Source organism: Gadus chalcogrammus, chromosome 18 (genome assembly GCF_026213295.1).
Source record: "Gadus chalcogrammus isolate NIFS_2021 chromosome 18, NIFS_Gcha_1.0, whole genome shotgun sequence".
NCBI lineage: Eukaryota > Metazoa > Chordata > Actinopteri > Gadiformes > Gadidae > Gadus > Gadus chalcogrammus.
In genome coordinates, this window is record NC_079429.1 from 7,287,406 (window position 1) to 7,311,349 (window position 23,944).

Consider the following 23,944-nt stretch of genomic DNA (forward strand, 5'->3'; position numbering starts at 1 on the left):
TGGGTTCCTAAATTGGCCCTCAGCTGTCAAAACTTTGAGAACACCTGTTGCAGACCAACTTCGGATAACTGTAGTTCCACCATAGAAACGCTAGAGGTCAGCAATACGTCGGTTAGGAAAAGTGGAGTCGAATTCATTTTAAACAGCGCTGTCTTTTCCTATGTTAGAAAGGAAGCACATTTTCATCTCTCCTTGACCCGATGACGTTTTCCACAAAGGTTAAGTAAAGGATAGGAGATTTGACTATTCGTAGAGGAATAGGGACACAACTGAGGAGTCTCACCGCGTCCGCCATCTTGTCGTCACGTGACAGCACTTGGACGTTGGATGTCCATGTCCTACAGGCTGCAGCGAGACCTTACACCACAGGAGTGCCGACCAAAACGAAGCTCAACAGCACCACTCGGTGGAGGGCACAAAAAGGCTCAGTTTTACTGTCGCCGCGTCGAGAAGCCACCAGCATAGCTCTGTAGGAGGTCTCGGCATATTCGGCGTAGGTAACGCGCACCTCTCCTCCAGAAATGTAGAACTACAGGTCAGGGCAGACATATACATAGAAACGGCATTGACTGCTTCAACCGTTTGCCGCCGCCATATTGGTGATGGCAAGACTGGCGTCATTGGTGGAGCGGCCATATTCTGGATAGTACACTACGTGACATTTCTCAACAGATAATGAGTCGTCTTTATATACATTTCGAATCATGTTAATGTTATTTATAATGTAAATATTTTTATAAATCCTTGAAAACGACTCAATTGATTTAATTGGTTGAGAATAGTTACGGTTATTTTGCCAGGAATATGGACGTACAATTCAAAGGACAATGTGGCTTCTAGTATGTCTGTCAGGTTGTTTGACAGCACAGCTCCCTCTTACGTCCATCCTGCTACGTTTTCCAGTTTGTTTAGTTTACTGCAAGACAAATTGAGGTTAGAATAAAAGTATATTTTTGTACATCACATCTTCACAATATGAAAAGCCTTGATAACCTAGTGGTTTCTCCAGAGAGTGTGGTTCCTGTACAGAGGACTCTGCATGTTCAGATTGCATTGCGGGAAGGAAAAAGGAGAAGACGCGTGTTTTGAACTCAGAATCTCACTTTTATTGGTCGACTTGATGAAAGACTACAAAAACGAATTCACAAAAAAAATCTCTTTCAAGTAATCAAATGTGTCGAGACCTTTGGGGGGGGGGGAGGGGGGGGCAGGTCTGCAGGATCCGCTCGGAATCACCCGTCTGTGTGCTTGTTGGCCGCCACACACACACACACACACACACACACAAACACACTCTCACACACACACTGTGTGTCTGCTCAGGAATCCAGCACGCACCAACACACACACATACATACACAACTCGCGCAGAGACACACGCACACACAAACGCTTTTCAGTCCTGATGGCGAAGAGATGGACTCAGAGTGGGGCAGAGTGGTTTTATCACTTCCACAGCCCACGTGCACACACATAAACACAAACACTCACACATACATACAAACACCCGTACATACACACTGTTAAAATGATCGCAAGCAGACCGACACGCGTGTCCGTCAGGGTACACGCGTGTGTCTAGAGGGAGGAAAGGTTTACATGTTAAAGAGGTTAAAAACGGAAGCGGCACAGAGTGCCTGTGGGAGGACAGGGCGAGAGGGCGGGGCTATAGGAAGAGGAGAGGGCGGGACTACTGGAGGACAGGGGGAGGAAAGATATTGTACATACTTTTTTCATCCCCTTGGGGAAAGTCCCACCCTCTCATCAGATAGAGGGCGGGACTACTGGAGGAGGAAAGGCAGAGAGGGCGGGACTACTAGAGGATAGGATGTGGAAAGGTAGGGGGCGGGACTACTGAGGATGGGATTAGGAAAGGTAGAGAGGGCGGGACTACTGGAGGACGGGGGATGGAAAGGTAGAGGGCGGGACTAATGGAGGACAGGGGATGGAAAGGTAGAGGGCGGGACTAATGGAGGACAGGGGAAGGAAAGGTAGAGGGCGGGACTACTGAAGGAGCAGTAGAGAGGGCAGGGTACTGGAGGAGGAGAGGTAGAGAGGGCGGGGCTACTGGGGTCATTTCTTGGCTTTGCGGGGCGGAGTCACGGGCCTTCCCGTGCCTGGGCCTCCCACTCCGTAAAAGAGCTTCTTATCGGCAGGCTTCAGAATCTACACAGGAGAGAGAGACAGAGACATCAGTGATATACCAGAGCTGAATGACACAGGCACATTGCTATCTAGACACTAAACACAGGTCCAACCACTGAAGAATGTTGGTCAGCTCCAGTTCTACACGTTCGCCAACAAGAAACCTCAGCCGACAGCCACCAAACCAGCGTGTACGGCCCACCTGCCTGGTGTTTGGCCTTGTTCAAACTGAACCCAACAGCGTTCCCAACTTTTCAAATCTTAGCCTTTAACGAATACACAAAACAATAATTAAAGTAGACTATCTTTGTGCTCAAATTCCTTCAGCTACACTGCACTGTCCAGTTGTATTTTTATTTTAAAGAAAGTGGCTCTTGAGGCACTATGCAGGATTCTTTGTAGCTCCAATGTTGATTGCATGCTTTGCGTAGTCTGCTAAACGACCCAAATTAAATAAAACACACATCTACCCGGGGAAAGTCTAACCGTTTGATAGACTATTTTACATAAGGAGTAGGAGGTCAGACTCTCCCCCTCAGAGGAGGCAGTGCTGGAGCAAGAGAGCGAGCAACAGTACTCACCTGGAAGGAGCACATGAGCGTCTCGTCTACACTCATCATGGCTCCGGCGTTATCGAACTCGCCACAGTAGTTAGGAGCGGAGAACAGCGTGACCAGCTGTCTTTTAGCGAAGAACTCATAGCCATCCTCCACCACCTGAGAGAGACCAAGACAGAGACATAGGCCTTACAGCTCCGTCTGCCAGACTGTTGGGGTGTAGTCGGATGCATCATTTCTTAGGTGATGTGGCATGTTACAGTGTAGCTGTGTTAAAGTGGTAGGGTGGAGAAGGGTGGGGTGTGCTAGATTGTAGTTTATAAGGCTGTAGCGTGCTCGGGTTAGGTGTAGTAGTGTAGAAGGGTGTAATAGTCGGGTATAAAGTTGGGGGGTTTGATAGGGTGTGACACGATCAGGTGTAGCAGTGTGTCAGTGGTAGGGTGTAGAAGGGTGTGTTGTGCTAGGATGTAGTATATAAGGGTGAAGTAGGATAGAGGCCACTGAACTGGTAGCTCGCCGTGTGCAGCCCTCCTGTAACGGGCCCTGCGTACCTGGTGAGCACGGCAGATGAGGTCCATGTCGTGTTTGTGGAGGAACTTTGTGACCACGTCGGCTCCGAAGGTGAAGGACACACCACGGTCGTTCTCCCCCCAGCCCAGCACGTCCTTGTCGGGGTCTGCCCAGAGCAGGTCACACAGCAGGCCCTGGTCCGGCACGTCGGTGGGCCGCATCACGCGCCTCACCTGCTCCATGGACTGGAGGTCTGGAGACAGGCCTGGGGGCGGAGGGGAGACCGGTCTGGTAGGACCCTCTGGTACTGCCTGGCTCCTACAGCTACCCTGGGCTTACATCTGGCTCGGTTTGCTGCCTACAGCCAAACCTGGACTCTAAGCACTTTCATTTAAGATCGATAGTGAATTGAATTTTTAGCCTCAATAAAAATTTCTAAACTATTTTATTCACAATTCACTTTGGCCAAAACCGATGCTTAATTTTGTGAAAGCAACAAATAATATTTAATTTAAACCATGTATTATTTTCACCTAGTAGTTCAACTGTTTACTATGTTGAAAGTGTTTTCTTTCATGGTCAATAATGAAGCACACCATCAATGATTACATGTATTTCTACATCTACAATTCTATTGTATAAAGTAGGATTATCGTATTCCCTTCTTCTTATTATTGGTACTAGCAGCAGTAATGTTCTGTATGAATTTGAATATATATGGTGGGACCAGGTTCCCTGGCCTGTGATTGGTGGCCCTACCTCCATGACAGCAGAAGATCTTCTCGTCCACGATTGCGGCCACCGGGAGGCAGTTGAAGCAGTCTGTGAAGGTCTTCCACAGCTTGATGTTGTAGCGCCTCTTGCCTGTAGGAGTACCACATTACACCTGTTAGGATCCACATAACACCACAGCCAGGATTCCTCTCAAGTTGTTCTATAACCCGTTAAGACGGAGGAGTTCAGTTCTATTAGACAGGGGCTTCCCAATCTTTTGGGGGCGTGGCAACATTTCCTACAGGTCCAATCCCTGTGACTCAAAACACCTGGTTTCCCACACATTAATTGAACCCCCTCAGCATCTACCCGTAGTATGAGCTTTCAAATTGATTGCATGCACATCCCACCACACCACGCTGATAGTAGTATTTAAGGCTGTACATTACAAAGTAATTAACGTCCCACAATCTGTATGCACATCAAGGGCCCATAACACAGCGTGTTAATATCAGTTCATGTTTGTAGCGCAACCCATAGAGAAGTAGGACCCTAATGTTTTCAACCACATTATGTAGCAATGCACACAGGGCACAAATGATGCAGGCCTGTGTTTTCGCTTTCGAAATACAGGAACAAGTACATTTTGGACGTGAGAATTGTGGTTTTAATTCTTCCGTTCTCAAAGAGACCGGCTCATAACTATTCTAGGAGTAAGTTATGCTTGCCCTTTTTTCTTTTGTGATCGGAACTCACAGAAAACACATGACCTTTGAATTTAAACTCTGGCTAGATTTGTGATCTGATCTATTCATGCAAATTATTAGCATGAATTTTCCGGCAGCCATTGTTAAGCAAAGAATGGCGGGTTGTGGCTAAAGTGGGTTTCATATTTAACATTAATTTTAAGGGTTAGGGGAGTCGTTTTAGATGCATAGTTCGCTTTCTGGATCGTGGCTAGATTGTGTCTAAATCAGAGTAGGAAATTAACTCTGATTTTGGAGAGTCCATACTTTTTGTGAATTGTGGGATCAAGATGAAACACCAAGATGAAAAGAGCAACAGAGTGTAACCAAGGCAATCGATCAACGTCAGGCTGTATTGAAGGCTTGGCTCTAGCCCACTCTGAGTCAAGCCCAGGTTACAAGGCACAACGCCGGGTGTGGCCATCGGGGCACGGCTGATACGCTCGGCTTGCGTCATTGTTTTTAACATGGTTGTTGTGGTGGTGACAGTTACCAGGGAGATGCTAGACAGCTGCTAACTGCAAGGTCTGCAGAGAAAGACTTAACCTACAGGAAGCTGTCCATCAGTGGAAGCCCTAGTGTAAGCGCCGTGTGCTAGCATTTACAACTGAGCTAGGCCCTAAATAAGATGCAACCCTGCCAGCAGGACTGGTCTGGACAGAATGATCTGGAATGCCATCCAGCCACTCGAGGAACATGTAGGGATCTGCCGCATATTGGACTGAAGCCCGGTAACCGGGGGCTAGACTATCGTCCAGATGAGGAACCAATAAGATAATCACTCGCCATGGTTTTGATGAGCTGATATTGTTAACACTTTGCAGACTGTTTGACACAACTTAAACGTCACAAAAGTATTGTTTAATAATAAAATAAAAAAATATTTTATATAGCGCCTTTCAGGATACTCAAGGTCGCCTCACAAGAGTGGGAGGTGAGGGTAGAGAAATGTGAGTGAGAGTACAAAATGCGCAAGCCGCTGGGTGGGGTCGTGAGTTAGGGGCCATAGGCCTCAGAGAAAAGGTGTGCTTTCGTGTCTTTTTGAAAGTCTCCACGGAGGCGGCACAGCGGATGTGGGGGGGGGCCTGATTCCACAGAGTGGGGGCGGACACGCAATTGTTCATCTGATGACCTGTACAACCACAGCAGCAGTTTCTGGGCAGGACCTTTAAACCTGAGGTATGTCCCAGCGTAATAACAAGGATTAATCACAGCTAATCGGGCATTCCTAAGGAGCGACACAACAGCCTCCTCCTGCCTCTAGATGGACTTTGAGCTAGATAGCAGGCTGTTTCTAGATGGACTCTTGATCCTTTTAAGACAAACTCACACTTCTGTCTTTGAAATACACAAAGTTCCTCTACTCCGGAGACTGTACACGCCTCTTTTTCTGTAGATTATCCATGCATTCTCAAAAACAGTGGCTTTCTTTAGAGGCGTGTGCCTGGGTGGAGTTGGATTGTGCATTTGTGTCTATTTTTTGCGTTGTTGTGGATGCAGAGAGAGAGACTCACACTCATCGTAGAAGCCATAGATTCTGTTGATGGAGGCACACTCGTGGTTGCCCCTGAGCAGGAAGAAGTTCTCAGGATACTTGACCTTGTAGGCCAGCAGCAGGCAGATGGTCTCCAGGGACTGTTTCCCCCTGTCTACGTAGTCGCCCAGGAACAGGTAGTTGCTCTCCGGAGGAAAGCCCCCGTACTCGAAGAGCCGAAGCAGGTCGTAGTACTGCCCGTGGACGTCACCTGTCGAGGGGATAGGTGTGATGAGATGGAAGACAGGTAGCCATGTTGCATTGCCTCTGAAAGTCATGGGCTTTTCAGTACTACAGCTTATAAGCTTCACTCCTTCTGTTTACGATCAATAGGGCTGTTTATGACAGGTGAGGGTCAGACACGTTGCTAGTATATGCTAGTTAGACTGGTAGTACCAGGAGATTATGTTTTCCTATAGGGTAGTTTGATAATTAGTGTAGTGTTCACGTGAGAAGAAAATTGTTAGCAAGGGTACAAAGGATTGGGTGTGTTTTTTACACTCGAAGAGGAACCATGAAGAGGCAGCTCTGGACAAGCAGGGGTGTGTCTACTCCTGGCAAGTGGTGCCGAATACCATTTAATATCAAAACATCAGACAGCTGCACCTAAGAACACGTCCTGGGAATGCTTGAGGGGGGAGGGGGGACTGATACCGGGAAGAAGAGAGGCAACAACAGTCTGATCTTCACCCTCATCACCTCTGTAGAATACACAGTTATCCCGCCAGCCCCTGACAAGGAAGGCCATTGGGGGAAAAAACATCTCGGAAAGTACGCCATGACACGACCCAATGGACCACGTATAAAATGTATGCGTTTACAATACCCAGGTAAATATGGGAGTAATGACCATGTTTAGATGTCCAAAATGAACCCGTGTTGACACAGGAAATGTAAGCGTCATTAGACGGTCACAATGCGCACATCAACATGTAATATTATGAAAACCTAGTGCCTTTATAGTAACTTCTGATGAGTCAAATCAAACAGCATATACAATTCATTTGGCTTTTCAAAAGGTCTATCATATGCATTCATATTTTCCTACGCATATGTCTAATTTGGAAATTCTGTCAACTGGTATGCTAATTTAAACCTGTAATAAATTTACTTTGTATCAATGCCTCCAGTCCCATTTAAGTTGGCTATGTGGGAGTATTGGCCAATTGAGAATAAATGATTTACAAATAATTGTAGGGAAAGCATTACTTCACATACATATGGACCTGTGAACTGGAGTACACTTGAGCGCTTGAACTATGGGCCAAGCTGTTCCTTCAGCTGCCTTGTTTAAATGAACCTATGGCACAATACAGTCCAATTGATAATGTGCAAGCTTTAATGGAAAGAAAGATCCTGTATTCTTCTGGTGAAAGACAACGATGTAGGGTCAGAGTTCTGCTTTAGAGCTGTGTAAATGCAAAACAAATCCTAGCATGTTGAGGTATGTGGGTAATCTATTGACACATGGGACAATTAAGATTAGGTTATTTAGCTACCACCATGAAGAAGAAATACCACCATAGAAAACGATAAATTAAAAACAAAGCGAGGGCTCCTTCATTGCTTATTTTCCTTGGTTTTAAGCCTCTTTTGTAAAGCCATCGCGGCATGCATTTTAAGTCAGCACATTGGACGGAGTGAACTATGTGGTGTCCAACAGACTGAAGTTGTCTAGGCCTCAATCTCAGCATCACATGCTAGAGACGTGGTTGGTACGCATACTAACCATCACCATTTCATAAACAATAACGGAAAGTCTTCAAACTCTCAAATATACATAGATGTGCGTAATTAATTATGTAACCGTTATATTAACGTTAAAATATTTGCACATATATGCAAAAATGCTGCAGTATTATTGACTGTGAATTTAGGGGTTCCTTTTTGCCGTCTAAACGTGGCCCTTTCTTCCGTGTATTCCCAGCGTTTTAAAAAGTTTTTTTTACATGGTCCATTTTGCCTTGTTAAGGGGTATATTCTCAGACGGTTTTGTCCCCAATGGCTTTCCATACCCAAAGGGTTCAGTGCTCACCTACGCCTCCATGAGGCATTCCCATCAGAGTCTGCCTAGAAAGCTTGTCATAATTTGCCGTAACTCTGAGCTCTGCCCTATCTAAGAAGGCCCCTAAAGACCCCTGGGCCTCACCGCAAATCTTGAGGGGCGCCTCAAGCTCCAGAAGGATTGGCTGACTGAGGAAGATCTCCCGGGACTTGAGGCACAGGCCGCGGATCTCGTTCTCCGTCAGCTGAACATTCTTACCGGGTCTGGAGCCCTTCACTGGGAACACAACAATGTGGCGTCAGTGAACAACAGAACAGATCAACACTGTGTTTACAGCTGCCTGCAGGGTGAACATGTTCTATACAGACAGCACAATGACTTAGACTCATGTCTTATTCATGACAAGAAAGGAGAGAAATTATAGAGCCAACCCAACAAATCCATTAATTTATGCATTATTGATTTGACCATTAACTATTATAATAACCTTAAGTGTATCGTTTTTCAATACAGAGGTCATACTTATTTTTTATATTACCGGCATGTATAACCTGTTGGGACAACAGCATTTCCGCGAATAATAAAGTACTATCTTATATTGATAACGTAGTACAGTTATAACAGCATGACATGAGTTAATCCATTACTGCATGAAACTCCCTGTGAAAAATGCAATTAATTATATTGAATAACTTATTTCATCCAACCCATTTTGATAAAGCCATTCATATTTGAATTATGTATTTGGTATTTAACAATAAATCCAAAAATAAATCAATAGTGCATGCTAAAACGTTACTCTGCCTTTTATCTTATTGAAAAGATATAAAATAAACATGAAAACCATGATAATGCAATGTAGCTCATTAATATTCCCTGGGTAATTTATAGTTAGAAACTAAAGAATCTGGGATCCAAGTTGAGTAACGCTGTTGGGCGAAATAGCACCAAAAATCGAAATTAAACTGCAAACACAGATGCCCTTACCTTCCAGGAGGCGTTGTATGATGGAATCGATGTTGAGTTTGTCGGCCTCGGCCATACTATCCCCTCTAGTTCAATAAAATACAATAAACTCTCCTAGTTTGGTGTAGTTTGGAGTGAATCTCTGCGATGATACTGCCTTAGCCGAACTTAGCCCCCTGCTAACCTTGGGCCAGACCGGGAATATAACCTCTGAAACTAGATTCAGCCGTCGAAAAGGTTCACATACGTGTTTAAATACAACGCGACGAGCCCGCATTAGTCGACTATTTCATTGCATTGACGGTTTATGTCTGGATATTAGTTGAATACGAACAAGCCTCGACAGCAATTAGCTTAGCTTGAGGTTAGCCGAGAGGGAGGCGGAAGCGGAAGTGTGGATAAAAGAAAAGCATTCCCGCCTTGGCGTTGGGCGATAATGTATTCTGCTGTAGGGGAGTCACATTGATTGGCTTAGTGAGGCGTCAGTCAAATTGTCACAATCGTAAACAAGGCGATAGTGTTAACAAAACAACCTTAAACACAACGTAAAGTCGTGGCGGTTTTGCTATCTCTAAGCCTATACAACCATGCACATCGAATATTCACATCATTTCACCTTGGAACACAAAATTGGAATATAGATATAATGTATCCAATTTAGTATGTAGGCCGTACTCAACTACAAGAAGCGACGCCCCCGGAATTGACCATATATGGAACAGCGTCGTTCTTCAGGCTGGGCATGACGTAATGCAAAGGCGACTTGAGCAATTCATGCCTCAAGTATAGAATTGGATTGAATGGTATAGAGACCAATATGGCACGATTGGAGATTAACATAGTCAAACTCGATACTCTGAAAAAGTAGTATGATCAGATAGCACTGCACAACTACACGATCATGAAGTTGCTACATAAAGATATTGAAAAAGATAATGCCGGGTGAGTTAGCATCAATGCTAGTCTGCCTAATACACGTTATATGCCACATGTGTAAACTCAGCGGCAAGTCACAGTTGAGTATTTATATAGCACTGGAGGTGTTAGCAGTAGTGACGAAACGTATTTTCCTGATATTTCAAGATCTGTTAGAAAAACGAGTGTTGGATCTATCTCTTTACTCGTTAGCAGTACATAGTTAGCATGGGCTGTTGGTGGCAAGCTTTGTCAAAACACATACTGAAGATGACTTGTGAAAAGGATTAATTGGATAATTTAGTTTTAAAACAAAGATAACAATAAACCAACTGACAAGTTGTAGTTTTCCATGAAATACACTTATTCACCCACTTTCTTCATGCTTATTATTACTGTGGTAGTGTCCAGAGTTAGCCCGATAAACCGGGTGGCACGTACACTTCAGCTATCAAGTAACGGCACTCCTAATGCAGACCAATAAACACATGCTAGTACTGATGTTGTTGTTGTCGCTGTCCAGTCAGGTGACCCTGATGCCGGAGGAGGCGGAGGACATGTGGCACACCTACAACCTGCTGCAGGTGGGGGATAGCCTGCGCGCCTCCACCATCAGGTAACCTACTAATAAAGACATGGGTGTGTTTAGCACCTAACAGTATTGCTAACGTTTCTATTTTTCTCATTTAGGAGACACTTTTATCCAAAGAAAATGTGGGTTGGGCTAATCGTTGTTGTTGTTGTTATTATTTTAATTTAGAGGGTAAGGGTTAGGGCAAGGGATGGGTTAAGGCTCAGATATGGCCCAGAGTTGACTCAACGCAAGGGGGCCTCCCAAAAATGATAACCCTGCGTGCAGCAGCAAGGGCTGTGATTGGTCCGCTCACTAAAGCCAGACGCTGGTTCAAGACTGCGTCAAAGCGTCTGCGTTGTCATTGCGTTGCGTCGACGTGGAACCATGACTGAGCCTTCAGTGTGTGTGAGGGCGTTCTTTTTGGGGATAGTAGTGTGGACCCTAAGCAGCACGTCTGCTGTGTTCCACCAGGAAGGTGCAGACTGAGACGTCCACGGGCAGCGTGGGCAGCTCCCGGGTCAGGATCATGCTCACCGTGTGTGTCGAGACCATCGACTTCGACTCCCAGGCCTGTCAGCTCCGAGTGAAGGGGACCAACCTAGAGGAGAACCAGTATGTCAAGGTCTGTCTAGCTGTCTGTCTAGCTGTCTACCTGACGGTGTGTCTATCTACCTGTCTGTCTGTCTGTCTAGATGTTTACCTGTCGCTATGTTGGTCCAGCTGTCTTTCTGTGTATATTGTTGGTTGTCCAACTGTTTTCCCCTCCTGTCTGTCTACCTATCTCTCTTGTCTGTCCATTTACATTTCCGTCTGTGTGTCTCTAAGCACAGTCTGTCTCTCCGTCTGCCATCTACCTGTGTGTCTGCCTGTCTGTCCGCTTGATGATGATAATGAGGATGATGGTGATGGTGTGATGACGTAGTTCTCTCTGTCCACCAGATGGGGGCGTACCACACCATCGAGCTGGAGCTCAACAGGAAGTTCACTCTGGCTAAGAAGGTGTGGGACAGCGTGGTGCTGGACCGCATCGGTAAGGATGGGCTCTGGATAGCCTTTAGAGCGTCCCTCCTCAACATCCTTCCTTAGTACCTCAGCATCCATCCTAACCCAGCATCCATCCTATATGCCAAATGTATCCTAACCTCAGCATCCTTCCTTGTCACCTCAGCGTCTATCCTAACCTCGGCATCCATCCTAACCTCAGCATGTATCCTAAATTCAGGATATATATCTTCTCATAATCTTAACACCAGCCTCCAAAATAAGGAGTTCAAATCGACCACCCAGACACCATTTTGTTAAAAAGAGGTTATCGGCTATATAGAAGAGGTCAGACTAAATAGGAGCGCATGACAATTATGATATGTGTGTACTCTATTGTTTCTGAACAGTTGTGCGATAGGAATGCTATAAGTGTGTTGTGTCTAAAGAGTGAGCTGATAGGTGTGTAAGGAGCATGTTCTTTCTCATACAGAGCAGGCGTGTGATGCAGCCCAGAAGGCAGACGTTGCGGCGGTGGTGATGCAGGAGGGGCTGGCTAACGTGGTCCTGGTGACCCCTGCCATGACCCTGCTACGGGCCAAGGTGGAGGTCACAATCCCCCGCAAGAGGAAGGGCAGCTGCACCCAGCACGAGAAGGTAGGCCCCGCCCCCCTCCCATGGATTGGATCAGAACGCTCTAAATGGGTTGGACAGTTGTTGTTTTTTTATTGCGATTGCGTTTCTCCTTCCACAGTCTCTCTCAATATGTTTGTCTATCTGTTTGTCTGTTTACCTGTCTGACTGTCTGCCTGCCCGTCTGTCTGTCAGGCGCTGGAGCGATTCTATGAGGCAGTAATGCAGGCGATCCTCCGTCACATCAACTTTGACGGTCAGTCTGACACTTGAACACCTGCCCCCTCCTCACCCGTTTACATGCTCTAATACCCTGCTGTACTGGGTCATGTGATCAGAGCCTGGAGCCAAAAGATCTCTACTTATACTGACCTGATATATTATGAAATGTAATAATATTGTATATGTTATGAAGTACGTACCATTATTATTATTATTATTATTATGGTGTGTTAGTTGAGGGTGAATACTATGATGGATAATACCATGGATGTATGATGAAATCTTTTCTTGCATATAGATATAATGAATTATGAATAAGCATTAAGGATGAATGTGGCATCCTCCCGTAGTGGTGAAGTGTGTGCTGTTGGCCAGCCCGGGTTTCGTGAAGGACCAGTTCATAAGCTACCTGTACCGAGAGGCCGTGCGCCACGACAACAAGGTTCTGCTGGAGAACCGGGCCAAGTTCATATTGGTCCACTCTTCCTCGGGTCACAAGTACTCGCTGAAAGGTAGGGACGCAATCGGAACGTAGAGCCACCCTCGATGAGGCCTTAACCAGCCTGTAGGGTCCAAGTTTCTGACTGACTGTTGTCTGGTGTCGTTGTGTTGGAACAGAGATCCTGTCGGACCCAACCGTCACCAGTAGGCTCTCGGACACCAAGGTGAGTTACCGTGGCTACACACCGACACGTGACAGCTGATCCCTAACGCTGACACTAATTCACTAATTGTGTGTGTGTTTGTTTTTAGGCTGCAGCCGAGGTCAGAGCGCTGGAAGAGTTCTACAAGATGCTGCAGCATGAGCCTGACAGAGCCTTCTACGGGTGAGAGGAACTGGAACCATCCTACCCTTACTAGAGAACCTTTATTTGAACCCCAACTAGTCTTTAAAAGAAGAGAACAGTAAATAACTGTGTGTGTGTGTGTGTGTGTGTAGCCTTGCTCATGTAGAGAAGGCCGCCGAGGCTCTGGCCGTGGACGCCCTGCTGATCAGTGACGTGCTCTTCAGGTACCGCCTCCTCCACAGCTCAGCCAATAGCGTCCCTTATTAGCATGACTGGCGTCAAAAGTAACCGCTCACCCCTGGTGAATGCATATCATGTATTTAAAAACACTTGTATGTTGTAGGCACCAGGAGGTAGCTACAAGGAGTCGTTACGTTCGTCTGGTGGACAGCGTGAAGGACAACGGAGGAATGGTCAGGTAGGATGACTGACGCTTCCGGAACGTTCTGGTCGAGCATGTGTTGAGGTAAACGCAGCCAAAATATTCCCCCACTTATCTCACCTTTCTCCCCCCAGGATATTTTCAAGTCTCCATGTGTCCGGAGAACGTAAGTATCTCTCCCCTTCTAGAGCATGAAACTGTAGAACACTAGATCCCGTAGAAGCATAGCAATATGAACCTGAGAACAGTAGGACTGTACAGATCACGCTACCAGCTGCTGATGTTTTTTTGGACTCACAGAGCTGACCCAGCTGAGTGGAGTGGCGGCCATTTTGAGGTTCCCCATCGCCGACCTATCGGAGCCCGAGGATGACAGCAGCTCAGACGATGACTAGCACCTTGAGACCAGAACCCTGGGGAACCCAACCACGGCCAGAACCAACGCCTGCAGGGTCGGGACCTGCTGCTTGCTGTTTCAAGATCCATAAACATTTGAATGATTCAGTTTCAGTGGCCAGGGTGAATGTGGCATTCTACCCAATAGCCACAGTTTCTTTTGAAGCTGAAAGAACTACAACATATATTTTTTCCTGTGATAGGACTGCTTGAGGTGCATTATGGGAAGCTTAGGTGGTTGAGGTGAGTGATTGAATCTTTGTGAACATACCTCACAACTAACTCATGACATTAAAAAGTGCAAACAAGATTATTCCGCGAGTTGTTTTGTCACAAACGATACGCATGATAGGAAAATACATTTATTAGGCTGTGTTATAAATAATATTATTTAATTTAACCTAGTATCAAGTTTCCCCAGGAGGTGTTAAGCATGTTTTTTGAGATCCACAGTTAAAACACTGCAGCTTGCTGTGTACAAACATCCCATACAAACTCACACTTAATAAGCTTATGAATTAGACCAGCCATCGACAGCTAGAACTAAAGTGCATTAAAGCCTGAGCTCGTCTCTCGAAGCCTCTACAAACCTTCCCCTGCAGGAAGCACGCCATACTGCAGAGTTTACAATACAGTTCAACTCTTTAGAATACACAGAACATCGGCAATAAAGGTCGAACTTGAATAGACTCATGAGAAAGAAAGAAATGTTATTTTAAGCTGAACATCTTCTCGTCAAAATCCAAATCTATCCTCATATATATCTTGGCCAGCCGGCTCATATCGGCCACTCTACGTCTTAACGACGTCAGGGCTGCTCCTACACCACTGTGACCTCACTCCAGGGGACACTCGAAGCTCTTGATCCAGTCCAGGTCTTCCAGCGTGCCCCAGTGCAGGTAGACGATGGAGCACACCACCATCACGTGCATGATCTGGTGGCTGTTGCCCCAGTTGTCGAAGAGCCCCGGGCTCAGCCTCTCGGGCACCTGCACGATGTTGACCACGCCCCCCAGCACGGCCAGCGCGTCCATGGTGAAGAAGAGCCGGAGCGACCGAGGGCTGCCCACGCCGCGGCCGAACATCCGGAACAGGAAGAGGCCGAGGCGGAACACGCCCTGCCACGCGAAGGCCCGTAGCCGCAGCACGTTGGTGCGCGCGGTGGTGGCGCAGTAGATGCCGTAGGCGGACAGAAGGATGTAGATGAGCAGCGCTAGCTGCCGCACGCCCGGGTAACACAGCAAGGTGATGTGGATGATGGGTAATGCACCTGGAGGAGCGAGGGACAGCCGTCAGCACACTGATGCAGTAGTTTAGTTGCAGGTGACAGTAAAGAGGCCTAGTTGATTATTATTATTCTGGATTATCTTTCAAGTATTTATGCATCATTCAATTATTCTGAAGTTATGTTTGCTCTTTACCCGACCTTGACTTCCAACATGGCAACAAGCCAACTCTAACGGTAATGCCACAACTTAACCATCTATTTACCCATTACCTAAACTAAGCCTTCTCTGACCTTAAACCTGACCTTTCTCTAACCCAATACTGACATGTAACCATCTCTAGCATAGTACCTCAGCTTCTCTGACCAATACATAAACCTTACCTCCTCTAACACAATACTTAAACTTGACCATCTCTAATCCATTACCTACACTTAACCATCTCAAACCTGATTCATAGAGCCATCTCTAACCTATTACCTATACTGAATGATCTCGACTCAACGCTCTCTAACCGTACCTATACTGAACCATATCCGACCTAATACCTCAACTAAACCCTCTCTCACTCTATACCCCTACTGAACCATATCTTCCCTATTACCTTAACTAAACCCTTACAAAGATATCTTCCTCCATCAGTGTAATCCATCATGGTAACCCCTCCCCCAGTACCTCCTCTAACCAGGGACCTACCCAGGGTGTTGACCAGGCAGACCCCTCCCCCAGTACCTCCTCTAACCAGGGACCCACCCAGGGTGTTGACCAGGCAGACCCCTCCCCCAGTACCTCCTCTAACCAGGGACCTACCCACGGTGTTGACCAGGCAGACCCCTGCCCCAGTACCTCCTCTAACCAGGGACCTACCCACGGTGTTGACCAGGCAGACCCCTCCCCCAGTACCTCCTCTAACCAGGGACCTACCCAGGGTGTTGACCAGGCAGACCCCTCCCCCAGTACCTCCTCTAACCAGGGACCTACCCACGGTGTTGACCAGGCAGACCCCTCCCCCAGTACCTCCTCTAACCACGGACCTACCCAGGGTGTTGACCAGGCAGACCCCGAACATGTCGAGGGAGAGCAGGTTGTCGTAGACCCCCTCTCCCCCCACGTGGTTCATAAAGAGGTGGTACAGCACGGAGCCCACGGTGGGGGAGAGACAGGCCAGGTAGTGGACCACGCAGATCCACACACTGTCCACCTCCCCCCAGGGAATACTGAGGGGGAGCAGCACCAGGAAGAGGAAGAAGGGGATGCCTGGAGGAAGAGAGGAGGATCAGGATACCTTTTATTGCCATTTATGCAGAACATAATTTTCTCAACGTTCCGGTGTGTGTATTTAACTAATATAGTGCAACAGGACATGGACAGTGAGGACAAGACATGACAAGACAATCGGTGCAATGGGTGCGAGTACACAGTTAAGACCAATAGGACTCCAGCAGGAGGAGGGTTGAAGAGAGCAGCAGGACGACGAGAGGAGAGAAGAGCATTGACAGATGAAAGGGAGAGGGTGAGGAGGAAAGAAAAGAGTTGTGAGAGGGAAAGGTGAGGATTAGGATTAGGAATAAAGAGAAAGGCAGATGACAACATAATAGACTTCTCCGACTGTGGCGTCTGATAGCTCAGTATCTAAAGCTAACGTGAATCTGTGACAACATTCGATATTTGTGTCAGTCACTAATAACTAAATAGTACTGAGTGAATCCCATAACATGAAATATTGTGTTTTTTGGCACGCCTTATGATCTTTATTTAAACCTAAATAAAAGGGCAACGAAACTGTTGATTGAGAGACTCCCTTCCTGCCCTTTATGATTAAAAATGGACCTAACGGGGGTTGATTCTGGTAGATGCAAAACCTGCTGGACTCCGTCTCTTGGGCCGGAAGCCTTTCTCCAGGTCCCTAGGCGTCTCTCAGGCTAATCTCACTAAGAGCATTAGATGTAATGAAGTTAGCCTGCAGGATAGGAGTAGCCTGTCTGGAGAACACACCACAGGGAGACTTCCTGGGGTTCCCACCTCACCATACTCATCCAAGCTACCACTTGAAAACTAGAAAAGACTAGAAAAGCCACATAAACATTCCTTATTATTATTCAGTATTAATCCTCACTACAAGCATCCCCGTTTTCCATGCAGGGGGGACACAGACTTTGAGGGTCTTGTGTGTGTTACACTTGTAATGTAGTGGTCGTGTCTCCATTCTATTCTAGCAGCTACCCTGCAGATCCTGGCAGACCCTGCAGATAACCCGTATATTTCATCATCACCGCTACAGCTGCTCTCTATCGGAGTGTTAGACGCTGGCGCATTTTCAGGCCGGACATTCCAAGGAGAGATAAGAGTTAATCCCCTCCCTCCTTGCATTCCTATAGGACATGATCCCTTCCTGCCATCATTCCTATTGGATAATTCGGGTGAAGGTGAGGGCGGCCCGGCCTCATGTGACCGTTTGTCATGACATCGCCTAAGTAGGAAACTAGGTAATTGCCACCTTAATGGGGTGTCTGCTTATTTGATAAATACCACGTCAATGGGGTGTTCTGCTCACTAGCTTAACACCGGCATAATGGGGTGTATGCTTATTTGCTAATTACCACCATAATGTGGTGATTTGCTTACTAGGTAATTACCATTATAAGACAATGCCATGCAGGCAGCGTTATTTCTACATCCTCATGTTTGACTGAGGGCAGAACTTGAGGCCAAATTGATGTCAGATTTTTTCCACTCCATCTTATACACATCTGCTTCAGCACACATCCTTTTAACCAAATCTACATCTAACTAGTAATACCAATGTCTCAGTGAATGTATGTGAATCCCACCACAATAAGGGATTTGTAGTAAAGTTCATTAAGTAGAAGTTTGCCGCATTTCCCAAGACCCCATATGTATATCATACAACCCTGACTGGGCTCCCGACCCACAGGTTGGGAATAATTGCATCAACCTGTCAGACAGACTCACCATGCATGTGGATGTGAGAACGTGCGCATAGAGACAGACTGCATTTGAGACCATTCATGTAAATATGAGAACGTGTCCGTAGATGGGAGAGCGTGTATGTAGACGCGACGGACATTTGTTAGGACAGATAAACCATGTGTGCAGATGTGAGAGCATGTGTGTAGATGTGAGATTCCCCACTGTGTGTAGCTGTGTGAGGACTCACCATGTGTGTAGATGTGAGATTCCCCACTGTGTGTAGCTGTGTGAGGACTCACAATGTGTGTAGATGTGAGATTCCCCACTGTGTGTAGTTGTGTGAGGAGTCACCGTGTGTGTAGATGTGTGAGGACTCACCATGTGTGTAGATGTGAGATTCCCCACTGTGTGTAGATGTGAGATTCCCCACTGTGTAGATGTGTGAGCACTCACCATGTATGAAGATATGAGTGACCTCACCATGTGTGTAGATGTGTGAGGACTCACCATGTGTGTAGATGTGTGAGGAGGACTCACCATGTGTGTAGATGTGTGAGTACTCACCATGTGTGTAGATGTGTGAGGACTCACCATGTGTGTAGATGTGTGAGGAGGACTCACCATGTGTGTAGATGTGTGAGGACTCACCATGTGTGTAGATGTGTGAGGACTCACCATGTGTGTAGATGTGTGAGGACTCACCATGTGTGTAGATGTGTGAGGACTCACCATGTGTGTAGATGTGTGAGGACTCACCATGTGTGTAGATGTTTCCCAGCTCGTTGTGCACGTAGAAGAGGCTGCGCAGACACTCCTGGGCGCTGGAGATGGGCCGGTAGCCCGTCAGGACGTACTTGTTGAACTGCAGGTGGGCGGGCGTCTTGTGGAATTCCACCAGCCGAGGGCCGTGACAAGCACCCATCACCCCAGCCTGCCTACAGCCGTCGCCCCCGACGACCCGCAACCGGTAGGCACCCTTCAAGGTTACATCCTACGGTGGACAGAAGCACACACCTTAAGAACAGGTGCGGTCATGTCGCTGACCCGCGGCTCTGGCCAAGTGGCCTGCTCCCTCCTGGGCCAATCAGCAAAGGCACGCTTCCTCCTGGGCCAATTAGCCGCCAGTGCTTCTTACCGAGGATAAAGCTGCTCTAATCCAATGATCGGCCCCGCCTTCACCCCGGGATAGGACCTCCCACACACACACACACACACACACACACGCACACACACAGACACACACACACACACATAAATATTGTGATTATATATAATAAATATATACAATACATATTTATGAACACATCACCAGTAGTTGGGATATATAACTACTTGCTTTCTTTCTGCAAAATATGTCATGTGAAGAAGTATATTTATTAATACATTAAAGTAACCAATCAACCTGAGCAGGTGAACATTGAAACAGACTCATGAGCAAGATGGAAACAAACTGGATGTATTTAATCAAAGACTGTGACATGAACTATAAAAACATTTTCATGGTGAATAAATTAGAGTGAATGAGATAAAACACGAGAACTAAAAGAGACTCAATCAGCCCATTAGAGTGTTAGCTAGCGAGCTAGAATCAAACGACACAATGCACACTTTCAACATGCTAATGACAGTTTATGGACACACTTACAACATGCACACAACACACTAACAACATACTTACAACATGACAACACATGTCCAGAATAACAACAAACAATAAACTTTTATCTCCAAACATGGGTACATAAATCACACATTTTGACAAATGATAATAAAAAAATAAAACACTAAACTAGGAATTAAAAACAATTTACAACAGTGTAAACGAATGGTGGAACGGTGAGGTCATCCGAGATCAACCTGCAGAAGAGATAAGAGTGTGATGAGAGGGTGAGAGAAGTCCCAGAGCACCAAAGTACCAAACTCTTTAAGGAGGAGGTAACCCGTTACCTTGGTAACCGGCTGTTCCAAAGAAACCCTGCTTGTTGTATTTGCTGCTCTTGTCACCTGATGAGACATCATCCTCATCATTATTATAGTCATTATTGATCACCGTTATCATCATCCATATTAATATCTGGAATCCATCCGACAGTGGTACTGCTAGAAGTACTCACCGTAGTTATTGAGTGACTTCCCCTCTCCTTCCACCTCTGGCACGGTGCTCGGAGCAACTTCCTTCACTGGGGGAGGAATTGTAATGTTATTATCAACTGTGTGTGCGTGCGTGCGTGCGTGCGTGCGTGCGTGTGCGTCTGTGTCTAACCGTAGGATTTCACCGCCGTCTCTGGCTCCAGGGATGCAGGGTCATAGGTCAGGCCGGCCATTTCTGCAAGGAGATGAGCGAGAGAGTCAGTGAGGCTTTTAAAGAGTTAAACAGAGTTTACAGAGTTACATACAACTACAGACTAAAACTAAGACTAATGTATTAATAGTTCTAACCCCACCCTACCGTATTGTCCAGATCTGATGTCACCTGCACTCAGCTGCTGAGACTCTGGCTCGCCTGTTAGAACAAAGGAGAACCTTAGAACATACAAACTAGTGCAGGAGAACCTTAGATCATTCAAACTAGTACAGGAGAACCTTAGAACATACAAACTAGTGCAGGAGAACCTTAGATCATTCAAACTAGCACAGGAGAACCTTAGAACATACAAACTAGTGCAGGAGAACCTTAGATCATTCAAACTAGTACAGGAGAACCTTAGAACATACAAACTAGTGCAGGAGAACCTTAGATCATTCAAACTAGTACAGGAGAACTTTAGGACATCCAAACTAGAGTAGAAGAACCTTAGGACATACAAACTAGAACAGGAGAACCTTAGAACATACAAACTAGTTTGGGTCTGGTCTAATCTAAACCTATTTTGCGTCTGGTCTAGTTCTGGTATGGGTCCGGAACCACAGAACTGAAATTAGTTTCTACTCACCAGCAGTATCGAGGGGCTCTTTGGTGTAGGGAACCTTTCCAGCACCTGTTATAGTAAAAAAAAGAAAGAAGGTATTTCAGTCCCAAGGGCGTTTTGTGGATAGTTACTCCAGGATTGGGAATATTGAGCTACCGATATCAATGTATCTCACCATATCCTACTGAGGACTTCGTTTTAGCATCCCCTGCTGCTTCTGGCTGGTACTGTGGTCCAGCTGTGGAAGACAGAATCAATTCAAAATGTATTTAGGCTTTTTATAAAGCCAATGGAACCCCACAACAAAAATAAATGAATATACAGTTAGCTATAAAAAAAAATATCAAAGATGCATTAACTTAAAAAGTATGTTTTAAGATTGTTATAAAATATTGCCAAATGTGTTGAAGCTTGAGGAAAGAGAATATGAAAGAAAGAGTAATAGACAGACAGACACAGACAGAGAGACAGACAGGTTACCAAATGCTCCTTGTGGCTGATATTCAGACGGCCATCCTCCATAACCTGTAGAGAAAAACACAATATATGAATATTCTTTACAGTTTCTTCTTATTCTTACTGTGTTAATAACAGCTACAAACACACACTTCCAGAAGCTGATTGGTGAACAAGACAGAGGAAGCTTGACCAACCTTGACCATATTTGGCAGCAGATTTCCCATCAGCCCCAGGAGCCTGTCCTCCATAAGGTCCTCCGTACCCTGAGGAGACAGGAAGGATGTCAAACAGTCACAGACATGACCCCCTAAACACGCCCCCATTCAGCCCATTGGCTGGAGATCAACAAGAATTATCAATCTCAGGTAAGGGATTTTGTGAGTGAGTGAGTGAGTACCTGCTCCTAATCCTGGTGCATTGTGCCCTCCTTGTCCAGCACCATAACCTGGTAAAGAAAGCATTAACATTAACCTTCTAAACCTTTCATACATATTTTATCTAACATTATAATGCCAACAGTTCATCTTAATCTCCATATCCTGTAACGCATACAAATTTGACTGCATATGTAATATGACGTATTTTCTGTAATATATGTGAATGTGATTCCTGTATACCAGTCCCCTCACCGTACTGTCCGGCCCCTGGCCCCAGGGCCACGGGTTGACCAGCGAATGGGAGTCCTCCAATCCCTGAATCACAACACGCATCCTCACAACCATGTATTGACACATCCTGGCTAACATCCTCCTACTGGTATAACGTTGAGTTTGGAAAATCTGGTTGGTCTCTCACCAATTCCAATCCTCAAAACCATTTACTCTGTCTCTTTGTTGCTATAGCAACCAGGAAGCTAGTCAGCAACCTTTCCACCTCTGTCTGTCAGGGGTCTTTGGCGTGTGCGTGTGTTTGTGTGTTTGTGTGTGTGCGTGTCCCTCACCATACTTAGTGAGGGATTTCTGGGGGCCCATCCCCTGGCCCCCGTACGGCAGTCCTCCCATCCCTGTAACCATGGAAACTGTTCAGAAAACTTTTCATTGTGCCAAGAGTCCCAGAGAGCCCTGGTGTGTGGCATCGTCCTGGTCGACCTACCGCCATACGCGCCCCCGTAAGCCCCGCCCATCTGCCCGGCTCCGCCCATCTTCCCGGCTCCGCCCATTTTCCCTGCTGCGTCCATTCCGGCTGGCTGGGCCCCAAACTGACTGCTTCCTGGGTCATGATGACAACACAGGAAACTCACATTGCTGCTTACTGTTAAGTCATCTAGCAGACGTTTTTATCCAAAGAGAAATACGGCTAGGACTTAGGGCCATACCTCGCTCAAGGATGCCTTCACATGGACATTGGGAAATAAAACCACGATTATTTCAGCTGAGGGTCAAAAACGGCAGACCCAGCACTAGTCTACGTTAGAGAGAGGCAGGGTTGGGTCTCTGATTGGTACAGACGAAAGGGGTGTGGTCTTACCGTCTAGTCCTACAGGGACAGCTGCACCTGTAACAAAACACACAAAGTCACATAAAACACAATGCATGCCTTATATATGGAATGTGGTCCTGTGTGGCTCAACTGGTAGGGCAGGGTATTAATTGCAAGGCAACTGCAGTTTGGGGCTAGGTAAGGGTTTAGTTAAGGGTGAACAAAGGTCATGGTATGTAGGTATGAGGTTGGGTTAAGGGTGTAGGAGGCTAAGTAAACGTTAGGTTAAAGTTAAGGTAGTCGGGTTGATTCCCACCATATTGTCCCTTAGTGTTCTGTCCTCTGTTTCCAGCTCCCCCCAGATGACCTGAGGGACCAGAAACCAAGCGATTAGAAGAATTAAGAAGAATAAACGTGCATGACATGAATGTGCACAAACACATATTAATGTATTAGCTGGTACCTGATTGTCCATTGAAAGCAGGCACTCCTTGACCAAGACCTGGAAAATAATCCAAAGAAAAACAAGAAACATTAGAAAACAAAATCATGTTTACACACTGGGTTATGACCTTATCATCCTCCTCCTCTCTCCTTACCTGCGTATTCTGGTTGAACTCCTGCCCCATAGCCATGACCTGTAAGAACATTTTATTCCAAACATTAAGCCACCAAACACTGGCCTTGTTACGATGAGCCTAAAAAGCTACCTCAATGTATGTAATACTAAGCCACCAGTATTATTATTATCGACAAATGTATTATCTACATATGTAGGGTGTAGGTTGTCCTGTACCTGCATTTCCGTTCACAGCAGGGAGTCCTTGGCCGAGACATGGAGAAGAGACCAAAGAGATGTTAGTTTAGTTATTGTGAATAAATATGACAATATGATGATTTCCCTCCCACTCTACCTCCAACACCCCTCTTCT

The 23,944-nt window shown here is 46.1% G+C and overlaps 4 protein-coding genes across 5 annotated transcripts; 1 reads left to right on the forward strand and 3 right to left on the reverse strand.

The window, feature by feature from the left end:
- Positions 1 to 1,058: 1,058 nt before the first annotated feature.
- Positions 1,059 to 9,588, reverse strand: LOC130371224 (serine/threonine-protein phosphatase PP1-gamma catalytic subunit B-like). Its single transcript, XM_056576928.1, has 7 exons — positions 9,199 to 9,588; positions 8,356 to 8,487; positions 6,187 to 6,417; positions 3,972 to 4,076; positions 3,254 to 3,477; positions 2,727 to 2,861; positions 1,059 to 2,166 (listed from the first exon to the last, which is right to left on the reverse strand). Exons 1-7 carry the CDS (start codon positions 9,251 to 9,253, stop codon positions 2,074 to 2,076), a joined length of 975 nt encoding a protein of 324 aa, XP_056432903.1. The 5' UTR covers positions 9,254 to 9,588; the 3' UTR covers positions 1,059 to 2,073.
- A 314-nt stretch (positions 9,589 to 9,902) lies between these two features.
- On the forward strand, positions 9,903 to 14,785 carry pelo (pelota mRNA surveillance and ribosome rescue factor). The gene is made up of 13 exons (XM_056576927.1): positions 9,903 to 10,119; positions 10,616 to 10,708; positions 11,138 to 11,288; positions 11,606 to 11,696; positions 12,141 to 12,304; positions 12,476 to 12,536; positions 12,853 to 13,014; positions 13,121 to 13,167; positions 13,256 to 13,329; positions 13,443 to 13,514; positions 13,634 to 13,708; positions 13,807 to 13,838; positions 13,973 to 14,785. The coding sequence occupies exons 1-13, from the start codon at positions 10,079 to 10,081 to the stop codon at positions 14,065 to 14,067; spliced, it is 1,158 nt and encodes a 385-aa protein (XP_056432902.1). The 5' UTR covers positions 9,903 to 10,078; the 3' UTR covers positions 14,068 to 14,785.
- A 10-nt stretch (positions 14,786 to 14,795) lies between these two features.
- On the reverse strand, positions 14,796 to 19,269 carry LOC130371227 (progestin and adipoQ receptor family member 4-like). The gene is made up of 3 exons (XM_056576933.1): positions 18,982 to 19,269; positions 16,333 to 16,551; positions 14,796 to 15,338 (listed from the first exon to the last, which is right to left on the reverse strand). The coding sequence occupies exons 1-3, from the start codon at positions 19,145 to 19,147 to the stop codon at positions 14,905 to 14,907; spliced, it is 819 nt and encodes a 272-aa protein (XP_056432908.1). The 5' UTR covers positions 19,148 to 19,269; the 3' UTR covers positions 14,796 to 14,904.
- Positions 19,270 to 19,670: 401 nt separating this feature from the next.
- Positions 19,671 to 23,943, reverse strand: LOC130371226 (acanthoscurrin-2-like). 2 transcript variants are annotated; one of them, XM_056576932.1, is made up of 17 exons: positions 23,612 to 23,943; positions 23,476 to 23,514; positions 23,329 to 23,379; positions 23,061 to 23,087; positions 22,686 to 22,802; positions 22,534 to 22,596; positions 22,223 to 22,285; positions 21,991 to 22,038; positions 21,788 to 21,856; positions 21,615 to 21,659; positions 21,310 to 21,372; positions 21,159 to 21,203; positions 20,675 to 20,728; positions 20,489 to 20,551; positions 20,340 to 20,405; positions 20,173 to 20,229; positions 19,671 to 20,082 (listed from the first exon to the last, which is right to left on the reverse strand). In XM_056576932.1, exons 5-17 carry the CDS (start codon positions 22,768 to 22,770, stop codon positions 20,078 to 20,080), a joined length of 726 nt encoding a protein of 241 aa, XP_056432907.1. In that variant the 5' UTR covers positions 22,771 to 22,802; positions 23,061 to 23,087; positions 23,329 to 23,379; positions 23,476 to 23,514; positions 23,612 to 23,943; the 3' UTR covers positions 19,671 to 20,077. The 2 variants fall into 2 exon arrangements, with proteins under 2 accessions (XP_056432907.1, XP_056432906.1); XM_056576931.1 differs by lacking the exon at positions 23,612 to 23,943 and having other exon boundaries at positions 23,476 to 23,588.
- Between the last annotated feature and the right edge of the window lies 1 nt (position 23,944).